This window comes from Agaricus bisporus (genome assembly GCF_000300575.1).
Source record: "Agaricus bisporus var. bisporus H97 unplaced genomic scaffold AGABI2scaffold_14, whole genome shotgun sequence".
Taxonomy (NCBI): domain Eukaryota; kingdom Fungi; phylum Basidiomycota; class Agaricomycetes; order Agaricales; family Agaricaceae; genus Agaricus; species Agaricus bisporus.
In genome coordinates, this window is record NW_006267349.1 from 517686 (window position 1) to 532534 (window position 14849).

General features: G+C 40.1%; 4 protein-coding genes across 4 annotated transcripts; 1 reads left to right on the plus strand and 3 right to left on the minus strand.

Moving 5' to 3' along the window:
- Nucleotides 1–3964: 3964 nt before the first annotated feature.
- Nucleotides 3965–5365, minus strand: AGABI2DRAFT_122742 (hypothetical protein; the record flags this gene model as incomplete). Its single annotated transcript, XM_006456793.1, has 4 exons — nt 3965–4587; nt 4640–4717; nt 4767–4826; nt 4879–5365. 4 exons carry the CDS (start codon nt 5363–5365, stop codon nt 3965–3967), a joined length of 1248 nt encoding a protein of 415 aa, XP_006456856.1.
- A 350-nt stretch (nt 5366–5715) lies between these two features.
- On the minus strand, nt 5716–6084 carry AGABI2DRAFT_78836 (hypothetical protein; the record flags this gene model as incomplete). Its single annotated transcript, XM_006456794.1, has 1 exon — nt 5716–6084. The coding sequence occupies one exon, from the start codon at nt 6082–6084 to the stop codon at nt 5716–5718; it is 369 nt and encodes a 122-aa protein (XP_006456857.1).
- Nucleotides 6085–7666: 1582 nt separating this feature from the next.
- AGABI2DRAFT_146559 (hypothetical protein) lies at nt 7667–9772 on the minus strand (the record flags this gene model as incomplete). The annotated part of the gene is made up of 11 exons (XM_006456795.1): nt 7667–7870; nt 7921–7964; nt 8004–8091; nt 8144–8270; nt 8365–8379; nt 8499–8537; nt 8921–9141; nt 9282–9355; nt 9422–9498; nt 9597–9663; nt 9757–9772. 11 exons carry the CDS (start codon nt 9770–9772, stop codon nt 7667–7669), a joined length of 972 nt encoding a protein of 323 aa, XP_006456858.1.
- A 2243-nt stretch (nt 9773–12015) lies between these two features.
- AGABI2DRAFT_122744 (hypothetical protein) lies at nt 12016–12348 on the plus strand (the record flags this gene model as incomplete). The annotated part of the gene is made up of 1 exon (XM_006456796.1): nt 12016–12348. The coding sequence occupies one exon, from the start codon at nt 12016–12018 to the stop codon at nt 12346–12348; it is 333 nt and encodes a 110-aa protein (XP_006456859.1).
- Between the last annotated feature and the right edge of the window lie 2501 nt (nt 12349–14849).

Genomic DNA, 14849 nt, shown 5'->3' on the forward strand with positions numbered 1-14849 from the left:
TAGGTTGGACTTAGGAAAGCCTTAATATTTAAGCATAAGTATACAATAGTTCATAAGTTATTCTATAAGGATACTTAAGGCAATATTATCATTAAGACTCTTCAGTTCATCTTGAGTTTATGTATAGGTGTGGTATAACAAAATCACATTCAAATATATTATATATAATATAGTAATATACAATCAAAATTCTGCGGAAAAATTTCCTATTTAGGAAACCAAAAAAGCGGACACTAGGTACAGACATAGGAAGGGGGAGATGGAGTAGGAGAATGAGAAGGAATGATGATAAGAGTGTAATGGTAGTATAGATGTTCTACAAATGCAAAATCAGCTTGGAACTATGAAGAGATAAGAATGACTCACTATAGACCAGAAAACTCTCCCAACAATACCCCAAAAAAGCGCCCTAAATAAGTCAAATTTAGCTGGAGGAGGGTTAGAAGAGAGGAGGGGAAGGTAATTACCAGAAATACAAGTCTGGAGGGCAAAAAAGACGGAGGAGGAAGGTGAGAGGTGGTGGTTGGGAGGCAGGATGGACGGTTATGCTCGAAACAGAAGTTCAACATGTCACATGACATCACATGACCTCTGGACTTAGGATTTTCGAGTCAAAGTCCCTCAAATCATAGGTAGGAGATATTTTCGGGTCATTTCTGCATGGATTTTAATGATCTAAAAGTGTATTCCTATATTTTCAAGGTCAGGGAGTCCGAATACGTTGTTAGATTTTTTGTTGGATGAAAGCCTACTGTGATATGGCACATTTAACATATGATAAACACAAAATTGCGCTATAGCTCCTCTGATATTGATCGGATAATAGATGTGATGACAGATTCGGATTCCTGGACCTTGAAAACATATACTTACACTCTTAAATCATTAAAATCAGTACAGGAACCAGTATAAAACATGACATTCTTGTCATGTTTTTCTATATCTCCATAACTGGTATGTTTTCCGACGAAAACATACATATAAACTTATGTTCTTTTAATATTTCATGATTTGTCGTGATTTTTCCATAATTTTCTGGTTAGTAGAACCGGCTCTACGATGGGTCTATTTGCAGTTGATAATGACCCCCCCACCCCATGATGGAATCTTGATATCTCCATAACGGGTATGTTTCTGACAAAAACATACATATAGACTTATGTTTTTTTAATATTCTAAGATTTGTCATTATTTTTCTGGAATTTTACGAGCAATAGAACAGAACTTATGTACAAACAATGGACAGCTTAAGCCTTAGTAGTGCACCTTAGGAAAATTTGATGGTTACTTAGTGATGATTTGAATGATTAAGCTTCTATAGCTTGTCTTAGGAAGACAAAAGTATTATAGAAAGCACACAGGCCTAAACAAGTCCTTAATATGTATTATGTACCTTATAGTGTGTTAAATAAGGCGCGACTAAGGCAAATAGTCCTAAGTCACAATAAGGACTGTTACATTTTCCTGATGAACGACTGTAAATAGAACATTGGCATGCCTGCCGAGTTCTGAGGAAAGCATCCGGAATACGTTCGTCCCCTGTCCCATTTCTGTCCTCTCGGCCCAGCACACTGAGGGTTCGAGATTTAATTTTATTGTCCGTCTCATTGGAGGATTCTTCTTCGAGCACGGCATCAGCGAAGAGTTTTCTCGCAACGTCCTTTATTAAAACATGATCACTAACTATGATCCCCTCTTCTGTGATGATATCTAAGAAATTAAGTGATATCAAGCCATAGAAACTCGTGAAACATCTATATGCCCAATAGGCGCTGGACTAATTTCATCGGGCTGGGTAGTACCAGTGACATGAGTGGAATGATTCCAATTCAAAGAACTAATATTTCTCTGTCCCTTTCGGGATTCATATGCTCTTCCTTTGGCGACTTGGTACAGCACAAGGAGGTAGGCAATTATCTAGCCATCATCATTCACGATCCAACATTGGTCCTGAGTTTTGAGGTGGACGCACCTCAATGTAAGTTGCCGTATCACCAAAGAAAATCACCACAGGATGATCAGAAGGGCCATTTATCAAAATCGCCACAAATAGCCATACCGATTCTGCTGCGTAAGACTCAACGAGCATAGCGACGATACTTATGTATCCCACTGATATTTGAGATTCGCCTAGTGAGGTCCTCAAATCAGTTACATGAGCTTTTAAGTTGATCAACTTTTGATATTTTCACACCGATCAGTTTACTGTGGCGCCGACGTTGATAGATGAGATATCCGGATATCAATATGGTGCAAAGCATAGTAGTTGCACCCTGAAGAGCGTTTTCCGCTGTGTTTGATTTTCCATCTAGTTTGAAAGCTTCCTGGATTGGTAGTGTGGATTCCAGTACAACAGTCCTCCACTGTAATGCTGAAAAGACTCAGTTAAAGAGGATCATTGAAGAAACCCTGGAGTCCGAGTCGCTTACCCGTGAAAGCTAGGAAACACAGAGAGGGTAAGACAATGACAAATCTGGCGTATTCTGTGGTCCCCCATATCACCCATACACGCCAGATCTTGCTCTGCATCAGCCGGATTGCAAGAGTTGACCACGTAGCTGATTGATGTATGCTGTACATAACACATACAGCCCGCTGTACAAACCTCATACAGCCCACTGTACTTTTTGGGAACATTATGTAATATATCAGCACTCAACAGTAATATAAGGCTGTAGGATCCTACTGAGCATCCACTGAGCCATGACCCAGTTGGATCCTACTGACTATGGGATTACAAGAGTTAGTAGGATCCTACTGACTTTTGAGATTCTACCATGGTAAAATCTTACTGACTTGAAATCTTAAAGACAGTAAGATCCTACTAATTTTGTCAGTGAAATCCTGATATTAAAAATGTTATTTATATGTAATGAGAATGAAATTAGATAATGTAACAAATAGAATTCTACTGACCATATAATATTGTTGTCAGTACATATCTACTGATATAGCTATAATATTGTGAGTAGAATTCTACTGGTCATATCATAATATTGTGAGTAGAATTCTACTGATATGGCTATAATATCATGAGTAGAATTCTACTCATATAGCTATAATATCATCAGTAGAATTCTACTCATATAGCTATAATATCATCAGTAGAATTCTACTGATATAGCTATAATATCATCAGTAGAATTCTACTGATATAGCTATAATATCGTGAGTAGAATTCTACTCATATGGCTACAATATCGTCAGTAGAATTCTACTCATATGGCTACAATATCGTCAGTAGAATTCTACTGACCTAGCTATAATATCATCAGTAGAATTCTACTGATATGGCTATAATATCGTGAGTAGAATTCTACTGATATAGCCTTAATATCCTGAGTAGAATTCTACTCATATGGCTACAATATTGTCAGTAGAATTCTACTCATATCCCTATAATATCGTCAGTAGAATTCTACTCATATAGCTATAATATCGTGAGTAGAATTCTACTCATATAGTTATAATATTGTGAGTAGAATTCTACTGATATGGCTATAATATCGTCAGTAGAATTCTACTCATATGGCTACAATATCGTCAGTAGAATTCTACTGATACAGCTATAATATCGTCAGTAGAATTCTACTCATATGGCTATAATATTGTCAGTAGAATTCTACTCATATGGCTATAATATTGTCAGTAGAATTCTACTGGCCATATCATAATATTGTGAGTAGAATTCTACTGATATAACTATAATATTGTGAGTAGAATTCTACTCAAATAGTTATAATAATGTTAGTAGAATTCTACTGATATAGCCTTAATATCCTGAGTAGAATTCTACTCAAATAGCTATAATATTGTCAGTAGAATTCTACTGATCATACCGTACTGTCATGGATAGAATTCTACTCATCATATAACCATGTCATAAGTAGAATTTCACAGATCCTCCTTCATTCATCAACTAAATCAAACATGTAATTCTGAGATCATAAACATATTACAAACATTAGAAATCAGCAAGTACATTGATTCCAAACTTGTCAAGATATGCCTTTCCAACATGTTTCAACAACTTTTCCATCACAGCTTTTTCTGCTTCTTCTTTATTCACAATCCCTGCAAACAAATCTGAGGTTTTGATTCCCCACAATCTCTCCAGGTTCTGAATAATGAAAAGAGTATTACGCGGATTGAGTGGCTGAGAGCTGAACCCCTCTGTAATAGGGTTGTTCTTGATGGTAGAAGAAATATACCAACTTTTCCATAAGGCAGCTCCAGCAACTGCAGTATCAATTGCACACCCACACGAAAAATATCCAGGAACTTGATCATCTTTTCTTTTTTTGGTTTTCATCATCCTAGGAACTGGAACACCATGAATTTGAATCCCTCCTCCAGATTCTTTACCATCCACATGAGCAGTAACCCTATCCTTCAGTTCATGATGAATACAAACTGAGTTACCTGACTCATTTGTAAGCATTTCCAGAGTAAGTTTCTCTGTGGTAGTGTATGCCTCTGAAAGATATTCTGGAACCTTTCGAACTTGATTTTTGAGAGAAGTTGGAATTTCTGGCCTGTCAAAAGGAGTAGCTTTGAGCCAGTTTCTCAAAATTTCCATTCCTTCTTCTATATATAATATTTTAGTCTGTATATTGTTTAATTAAAAATAGCATCATACCATAAGTATAATGTTTTTCAGATCTAGCCTTTTTTCTTGGGTGGATGGGTTTTGTTTTTCCTTTTTCCTTTAGTTTTTCTATAATGAGATTAATAATATAATAATATAACTTTCCAAAAACCATTACCCAAAATCACTTCCTCAGAGCTTGAAGAATCATGGCCACGTTTAGGTATCCCTTTGAACACTTTGAAAAGATTGAATAACTTTAATTTCATTATTATACAAATTGTACTCACATGTTTTTCTGGTCTTGGGAGTTATAAGCTTCATTTCATCATCAACTTCATCATCATCAATTTCAACATATTTCTCATTTCCAGAACAAGGTTCATATTCATCTCCATCTTCATCTTGATGCGAACTTTTTGTAGAATGTGATACAGTAGAATAAACTGATGTACTTTGGCCATCATCTTGGATAGTAGAGATTCCAGGGACAGAATCATCCTCAGAAGCTGGAAAGGATCTTGAAGTCAGAGAGGATCTTGAGGCTGAAACACTGGAATCCGGTGTTCCTGGATTTTCCAAGCTAAGAGGAATGACCAGAGTAGGAGTAACAGGAATTTTTGTGGTTGAAGAAGTGGTAGCGGAAGGGCCACTAAGAGTATGAGAAACAATTGGAGAACTTGTAGGAACAGCAGAAGATTCGTTATCATGAGATTGATATTTTTGTAGTTGATTTTGAACAAGCTTAAGTGCTTTTTTCTTGTTTATGATAGTCATAGTACTTGATTTTATAATTTCTGAAAACATAATTAGTAGTATAGTAACTTCCAAATGTCTAATCTTACTCAGAGATTTAGAACTTTTTTTGTTAGCTTGAGCTTCTTCCAGGGTTTTTTGATGATTTTCAATAGTTTGAAGAATTTCTTGTTCTTCTTTTTTCAAATGATAAAAAGCTAAAACCAATGTTATTATTTAAACTAGAATATATGTCACAATACTAACATGATTTTGTAGATGCAGACATGTTGATAAGAATGTTGATAAGAATGTTGTTGTAGTTAGCAGCGGCAGATAAATTTGACTTATAAAAAAGTTGAATATGAAAGTTGAATTCTACTGGGAAACCTCTATTTAAGCAATTTCTGTACATCATCCAAATAAGACCAACTAGGAAGAGGAACTTTCAAAAAATCAAAAATACTCTTTTTTACAAGATATGCGAAGCAAATTCTGTCACCATGATCCCACTCTCCTACTTCATGAGTCAGCAAATTTCCACTGAATTGAACAACTGTTCCCGATCGATAATCCAATGACAAACCCAACTCATCTAATTTTAGCACAGCATAATCATATGACCCAAAAGAGATTAGCTGATCAAACCATGACCAACTGCCACTCCGATCAATGTGTGGCGGAGTAATTCTGTTGGAAATAACGGATATCCCATGGAAAAGAGATACCCATTTGGTAGCCAATGGAGCTATAGAGGGCATTTGGCAATATTTCTCCAATGACATCATTGTACAGTGACAGACAAAACCGTTGCAATGTTTATAACACCTTCAAAGATACTATTATAGCATGTGACAAACTGACCGTGACATCACGTAATTAACATTGTTTGAAAGCCATGACTCTTGGCTTTAATTCGATAGTAATACCATTATGTAATTCTAAATATTCATCAAAATACTGGCCATTTACTAACAAAGATGCATTGCAACAGTTTTGTCCCTCTCATTCACCAAGTATAAAGTCACCTGACTCCATTGACTGACTTGAAAAATCAGCACAGCCACATTCAACAAAGATGAAAAGTCAGCACAGCCACACTTTGAGTATATATACAGAGCATCTTTGGCATGATTCCTTACAATGAAGCCCCTCACTCCAAGTCAGCTCTCTCATATCCTTTATTTGCTTGATTCAGGAGCATCAGCTCATGAAATCTCTACTTCTACCAGCATACATCATTCCACTATATCTGGAATTAGATCCAAGCACCGTCCCAACCTTGCTATATCCTCAGGTGGTCGTCCTAGACTGCTTACATCTTCTGATACCCACTACACTGTTCGCTTAATCACCTCTCAAAAGGCTGACAACACTTCTCAAGTCAAGAGACTACTTGCCAACACCTTGCCCCACTCAATTTCTACAAAGACCATACGTAGAACTCTTTCCCGCACTGGTATGAAGGCTGTAGTAAAGGTTAAACATCCTTTGCTCAAGGCCAAACACCGCAAGGATCGCTTGGACTGGGCTTTAGCTCGTCAAAACTGGACTATAGAAGACTGGAAAAGGATAGTATGGTCTGATGAAACAAAGATTAATTGTTTGGGGTCAGATGGAAGAAAATGGGTGTGAAAAGGGATGGAAAAGGCTTGAGTGATAGACTAGTGTCTGGGACTTTGAAGTTTGGAGGAGGTTCTTTGATGATGTGGGGTTGTATGTTTTGGGAGGGATGTGGCTATGCATGCCAAATTAAAGGTAAAATGGATGCTGATCTATATGTTAGCATTTTGGAGGACAATCTGGAGGATAGTGTGGAGTATTATGGGAAAGAAAAGGAGGATTTCATATTTCAGCAGGACAATCACCCCAAGCACAAGTCTAAAAAGGCCCAGAACTGGTTCAAAGAGAACAACATTGATTTGTTGCCATGGCCAGCACAGTCTCCAGACCTCAATCCAATTGAACATCTCTGGGACCACCTCAAAATCAAGCTTGAAGAGTATGAAGAAGCACCTAGGGGAATTGGAGAACTTTGGACAAGAGTGGATAAGGAGTGGAATGATATAAAGCCTGAGGTGTGTCAGAATTTGATAGAGAGTATGCCTAGAAGGGTAGAAGCTGTACTCAAGGCAAAGGGAGGCTATACTAAGTACTAAACATAGAGATTTGTACTTGGTGAATGAGAGGGACAAAACTGTTGCAATGCATCTTTGTTAGTACATTGCCAGTATTTTGATGAATATTTAGAATTACATAATGGTATTACTATAGAATTAAAGCCAAGAAGCATGGCTTTCAAACGATGTTAATTACGTGATGTCACGGTCAGTTTGTCACATGCTATAATAGTATCTTTGAAGGTGTTGTAAACATTGCAACGGTTTTGTCTGTCACTGTAGCTTCATGGAGTGGAGGATGCGTAAACGAAAGGAGAATATTGGAAAAATTGGAAATGGGCTCCATCTTTGTTATCCAAGTCTTGATATTTCCAGATGTATCATCCTGAATAGAGCGAGATATGGCTAGAGTAGCATTTGGATCATACTGCCAATGAATTATAAGGAAAACTCAAACTTATATGTTAAACTACTTACAGCATGACCTTGAGGTAACCAACCTACCGAGAACGTTTCTACACCTGGAGATAATTCTTGTTGATTTTTATGGATAAAATTACTTGAACTATTTCTCCAGCTTGCTTTATCTTTAGGTTTTGGCTTTTTTAGATGAGGGATAATTGGTTTAGTGACTGAAAGAAGATAATCCTTCATTTAGATTTAGCAATATATATATATTAAACAAGTAATAATTACATACCAATTGATCTTTAGACATTAAATCTGGTAAATACCAGACTACAATTCTGCCACACTGGTCTAAGACCACTGTTGGCTTAGAAATGTTACCCAGATGAGTCGATTGAAGTTTTTGTTTGAATATCGATCTACTTTTGATTGTAGCAAGATCAATATTATTTAGAATAACTTTAGATTGTATCTAGTAAGAAGGATTATCAACTTTTTAAATATAAGACATACTTTTGTTTTTGATAGCTTCATTTAAAATTCTGATAATTTTCAATTTTATATTATCTTCAGGTCTAGATGGACAACTTTCACTAGTTAGAGTAATTCAATAGCATGATAGAATATTAGAATGAGTTTAAACTTACATTTCTGGATTTACAACTCTTGAGTTGTCACAGAACTTCCTGAAAGTTAATTGTTGTGAATATTATACAACAAATCAAATACCTTGGATTTTTCTAAAACAATATAAACTTTTTTTCTATCTCTACTCCTTTTCCCAAGTTTAGACTTAGATAATATCAAATAGGTGGTAGAGGTAATCATTGATAGTATGAGTAGTAGAATATTACTGCAGTATATATATACATTCAATTTGAGTTTATATATATTTATTTATAATATTTACTATTTTTAGTGATTTATAGGGGCTAGTAGCACTAGCATGGCTGTTTGACCTTACATTAAATGAGATCCAGGCTATACGAGAGACAAGCTAGTGAGAGACAAGCTACACCTGTAGTATAAAACACCACACCTGTAGAGGCTCCTGTAGATAATCACACACTGGCAGTGGCTAGCAATCATGAACAGCAGTGTAGCTCTAGCATAAAAATCCCACACCAGGGTAACGTCACTCCACAACATTAGGATTCTGCAAATTTTTCTAGACAGGATCATCCAATGGTTGAGAACTGCAGAATCTGTGACGTTTTCCCTGTTTTCCAACTTTCGGGTGTTCATTCGGGCAGCTAGCAGGGGGACATATATGTCATTCGGGCCGCTGACCTAGTAATCATGAGTAATGAGCCGGTGCCCGTCACATGTATAATGACGTGGTCGGTACATGTCATCGGCCTTTCTTAGCCGATCACATGCAATGACATCACCAAATCAACGGGTGAATGAGTTACCGGTTATCCAGTTACCGGTTTATCCAAACTGGGTACACCCGGGATTTCCAAATTGGGAAGGTCCCGGCTCGTCCCCAGCGGCACTTGAACTTGACACTGACATCTAGCACATATTAGTAAGCTAGTCAGCCAGCCCAGCCACTGTCAGAACTGACTTTCAGAAATGTCTGGACTCTGCTGTCCGAGGGGAGTGACGGTTGTCATGCGGGGTGTGGAGGCTGGAGTACGCCTCCTAACGAAAATCTCATATTATCTTATCTCGCATCAATGCGATCTTATCTCGGATCAAAAATATCCGAGCACTGCCCTCCTTTATCATCGTCGTTTCACCATTCCATTTCTTTATTTTCTCCTTCTGTATCTCTCACAAATGTGCCATGACTGTATTGCTGGCTATCTGAATACCAGCCGTAATTTTATTTCTCCTATGACGAATTAAATTTCTCTTTTTCTTTGATATTTCCATATTCTTTTCTTCTAATTCTTTTACCTTTGACGTCACCCATAGTTTTAAATCATTATCATTCACTTATAGCTAGTCTTCGTTCCAGAATGAGGTCATTTAAATTTTATGTATTTTATCGGATTTTTAACTAGTCTTCTTCTGAAATATTCTCCTTTCATCTTTCTCTGAATTTTCTCTTTTTCTTTCGAGTTTCTTTATACAGAATCACTTGAATCCTGTCGTATAAAATCATTGTAATTTGTAGCTAAAGGACATTAAAAATCCGACCCCACTTTGTCTCCTTAACTACTCGAAAGAAAACCTAGTAACTCATCTCCCTACTTCTCTCAATTCCATCTCGAAATCAATCATAACTCACTTATTTCTCGGTCGATTTCTTCGATCTCTCGACGCGTGGACTCGTCAAGGCGTCGTCTACTGGTTTGAAGCACAACGGTCGTCGTAGACAACCGTGTCCGTGTCGCAATTTGTTGCGAACTCTATATCTCGCTCTTCAGGGGACGGCTGTAAAAGGCTGATCACGTGTATGATAACGGGGAAACGGCCCCGGGACCCGGGTGTACGCTGTAGGGCCGGATGGCTGCAGAAGGCCAGCTGTCATGTGGGAACGGCTGTAAATGGCCGATCACATGTGTGATAACGTGGTTCATACATGTCATCGGCCTTTCATAGCCGATCACATGTATTGGGGCCGGTGATGTCATTCATCAGAACCAAAGGGTGAATGAATCACCGGTTTACTGGTACATCCCAAATGGGACTTCCTGATTGGGATGTCCCGGCTTATCCCGGGGTCACTTATAGGCGGGACAGGTTGGATGCTTCCTTCCTTCCCTTCAGTCCCCTTCCCTTCCCTCCCTCTCCGTTTTATTTCGTTCGAGTACGGCCGTGCTGCGGGAGGCGCCCCCGTGGTGTGGTTGGGAAAGATCGGTGTCGGGGTTGGGTAATCTGGTGAAGCACGGGACGACGCCCTGTGCTGTATCAGCCGGGGTTTCATGCCCCCTCTGGTGTCCGCATAGGCCAGTCCATTGGACTTGGTAGCGGCCCGGGAGGTGCCTCCGTCATATGCAACGTCGAAGCGCGTTGTCATATGCCTCGTGCTCCGGCAGGGGGATCTCAGGGGGTTCGCATACTTCCCAAAGGCCGTCTCACTGTCGAAGCGCAGCAGTCGGCGGTTTACTCCGGTGAACCTCAGTTCCGTTCCTCGTTCACTCCTCATTCCTTTTTCTATCAGAATAAGTATCAAGTTACTCTTATTCATTCATACTTACTTTTCCCCTCCCTTGTCTTAGTTCTATCTAGCTCTATGGGATTGACACCTCTATCATGACGACAACAACGATCAACCCGCCGACAACGATCAACCCGCCGACAACGTCCGTGAATGACCTGCGTAGATGGGGATGTCGAGGACGGACGATGCGTGTACATCGTTCGTTCTTAGGAAGGTACGTCATTCGTTCTTATGTTGTAGTTTAATGCGATGATCAAGGATGACTAGCCCCTCCAAGGGTTTAGCTCGCTGACAGCCCTGCCGATGACAAGAACACCGACTTCATATAATAACGCAACAACTTCCATACTTCGTATCAACTTGCCGAGGACGACAAGAACGCCAACTTCATATCATAAAGCAACCATTTCCGTCCTTCGTATCAACTTGCCGAGGACAACGTCGCCAAGGTACGTCATGCTTGTAACAATCCTATCCCTCACTCATCACCTGTCCCCCATCCCTTTTCCATTGCTTGTCAACCCGTATCGAAGGTAAGAGCCTGTCCATGATCTTCAGCCCGGGCAATTAAACACCTTTTTGCACCTAGGTTATGTTTCTTCCGAGTTTCTTGTTGTTCACGACGTTCCTTACCATCTATCATATCCCTTCAAAGGTAAGCCGGTGTTTTAATCCACCACCAGCGCCGTCGTACATGAAACTTATATTATCTTATCACAGCTTCCTTGTCAGGTCCGGTCAAGTATAATCATAGTTTAGCTGTTTCTTAATTTTTTTTTACCATACCTTTCTTGATCGTTGTATGACATGAGGCAGGAGGGCCCGCCTGATTCATGCCATATAACTTTTTTTATCATTACTTCATTTGTTTTTGTATAAATTATCATTGTATAACTTCGAGTATCAGTTTGTTGTATGAATACTATGTCCACATTGCCACGTCATTTACTGAAGTGCTGTTGGTGTGATAAGCTTATGTAATCTGTGACTAACTCAAAGAAGAATGATACGTCTTATCAGATCAGTCTTATCTCTTGCTTCTTACCACCATGTCTGACTTATCAGCACTAACTCCCATTCCTGAATCTGAGTTGTCTGTATCTGTGGCAGGCTCCCCAAGGCAAACTCTCAATCTGGCTCCTCCAGAACTTGTCTCTGCTGGTCAACCTATGGCTGGGGAATCTTCTACACATCCAGTGACTAGCAAGAATAAGAAGAAGAAGCACAAGAAAGCCCAGGACACTTTCAGTAGTGCTTTAGCTAGTGCTATTGATGGCCAACAAGCTGCTGCTACCCCAAAGCCTCGTAAGCCCCGTAGATCTCGTAGATCCAGGCAGACCAAGCCCGTGCCCGAACCTGTCCCTGTGTTAGGGCGACTGTGACTGTGATGTCACAGGTCACACCTGAACTTAAGAACTATAGAGGAAAGTGACAAAAGTTTATTAGGCGTGAACCTAAGAGAACTCGACGGAGTCTTCTACAAGTTTCTACCTACTTTATATACCTAGACTACGGCGCACAGACCAACTACCCTAGGTAACTTATTTTTATACTGACATGTGAAAAAGAAGTACGTATGAGAAAGTAGACTAATTATACATTTGACATGAGAAAAGAAGAGTGGAGTAAGAAGTAAGTAAACAAAAGTAAATTGATCATAAAAACGTCAACAACACTAAACAAACCATAAAAGTGTCCACAAGCACAAACAACTCCTAAACCGGTAATCTACTCACACAAACCAATACGTCCCGAAGTAGTTACCTAACATCGCATCACATGGACATAGCACAAAGAATCCGGCTATTGCCCATTGTCGCGGCCCCCAGTATCCCCATCTCTGTATCACCCACGCCTTCTGCTCCTCATAGTCGTACATTGCTAAGCATACCCTCCCACACTGTCTGCACCGATGATCCGATAGGTTCCAACCTACCGGCCTGTCCTCTCTTCCTATAGCCGCCGCCGCCCTTCTCCATTGTACTTGCTCCGCATGGTTCGGAGGCAAGAAAGATAAGATTAAATCGATAAGTTCAATTGGTAAGTCTGTAGCTTGCGCCATTTTAGCAGTATGCCGATAGTTTAGCCTCCGTCGAACTGTAGCAGCAGAGGGAAATTATTATGTAATAAAATATGTGACAGATGTGACAGCGTGACGCCGTGACATTCTGGCAAGGTTCTAACAGTACCCCCTCCTTAAAGTCGGCTCCTCCGGAGACGACCCTTCAAGACCTCCACGTTCGCCAATTTCGTTCCAACTTCTTAAGATATTCGGCATCAAACTGTTTGTCATCCCATCCGAATAAAGTCTTGGCTGTAAATCGATTAGGTAGTTCCCTTTCTTGGAACCCGGTGTCACGTAGAACGTGCTGTATCCTATTGAGTTCCCCATAGAGTTGGTGGAATTCAGTAATCAATTCTTTGGCGTTAGCCAAGTTTTCCTCGGGTTCCCACGAGTCTGCTTCTGCCGTATACCCTTTCCATCGCACTAAGTACCGCTTCTTCCCGCGGAGCCATTTGGCGTTAAGGATTTTCTCCACTTCCCACTCCTGTTCTCCTTCTATTTCTACGGCCGGTGCCGGTTTACTCCCTTGTCCTTCCACTTGTTCTCGGTAGAGTACTATTCGGCTGACATTAACCACCGGATGAATCCGAATAGATCGGGGAAGATCTATTTCCACTGCGTTGGGGGAAATGATCTTCTTGATGGTGTATGGTCCGATGAACTTCTCTGTAAGTTTCCGGGTAGGTCGTCCCTGGATTTGAAGGTCCCGGGTAGCCAATAGAACTTTATCCCCCACTTTGTATTTCACCGCTTCTCCTCTGCTTCTATCCGCATACCTCCGCATATCGTCTTGTGCCTTTTTCAGGGCCGCTTGAGTTTCCTCGTGTTGAAGTTTCATACGGTCCGCAAAATCTACTGCCGCTGGATGATTGCCTTGTCGTCGGAGATCGAAGCCAGTTCTTGGGTGTCTTCCTACGTTGACCATAAATGGAGTTTCCTTTGTTGACGATTGTTCTTTATTGTTATAGGAAAACTCTGCTGTTGCTAACCAATCGGGCCAATCAGTTTGTCTATGATCGACAAATGATCGGAGATATTGTTCTAGTTCTTGATTGGTTCGCTCGGTTTGGCCATCCGTTTGTGGGTGAAACGCCGTAGATAACCTAGTATCAATTCCCAACATTTTATTCAACTCCTTTGTAAAGTCTGCAGCAAATTGCGGTCCCCTGTCTGAGATCACCGTTTCTGGTAACCCGTGCAACTTCCATACATGATCCCTGAACAGTTTGGCTAGTCCTAGCACTGATGTTGTTTCCGTAGTTGGGATAAAATGAGCCATCTTACTGAATCGATCGCACACCACCAAAATTGAGTCCATTCCCTGTGATTCTGGTAATTTTACTATGAAGTCGACGGATACGTCGGCCCATGGTTTGGTGGGAATAGGATTTGGCATCAATTTTCCTGCCGGCGGGGTTGGTCGATTCTTGTTTCGTTGGCATTGATCGCATCCTTCTACGTACTTCTGGACTTGCTTAGTGACGCCTGGCCACCAGTAATTACGCGTCACCATTTCTACTGTCTTCCATTGCCCTCCGTGTCCAGCAATGGGGGTATCATGATGTAGTCGAATGATTTTAGTCCTCAACGTTTCGTCTTTTGGCACATAGACTTTTCCTTCTTTCAGTACCAATCCTTCTTCCAGCTTCCACTCGTCTCCCCTTAGCGACTTTACTTTTGCTCGCTTCATCTCTTCCACCGCTTTCACTACGTCATCTTCTTTTGCTTCTGATTTTCTGATTTCTTCCAATATTTCCTCTTCCTCCGCATTGATTAACATATGACCCTCTTCCATTGCTCGGATTGCGAAATACTCTG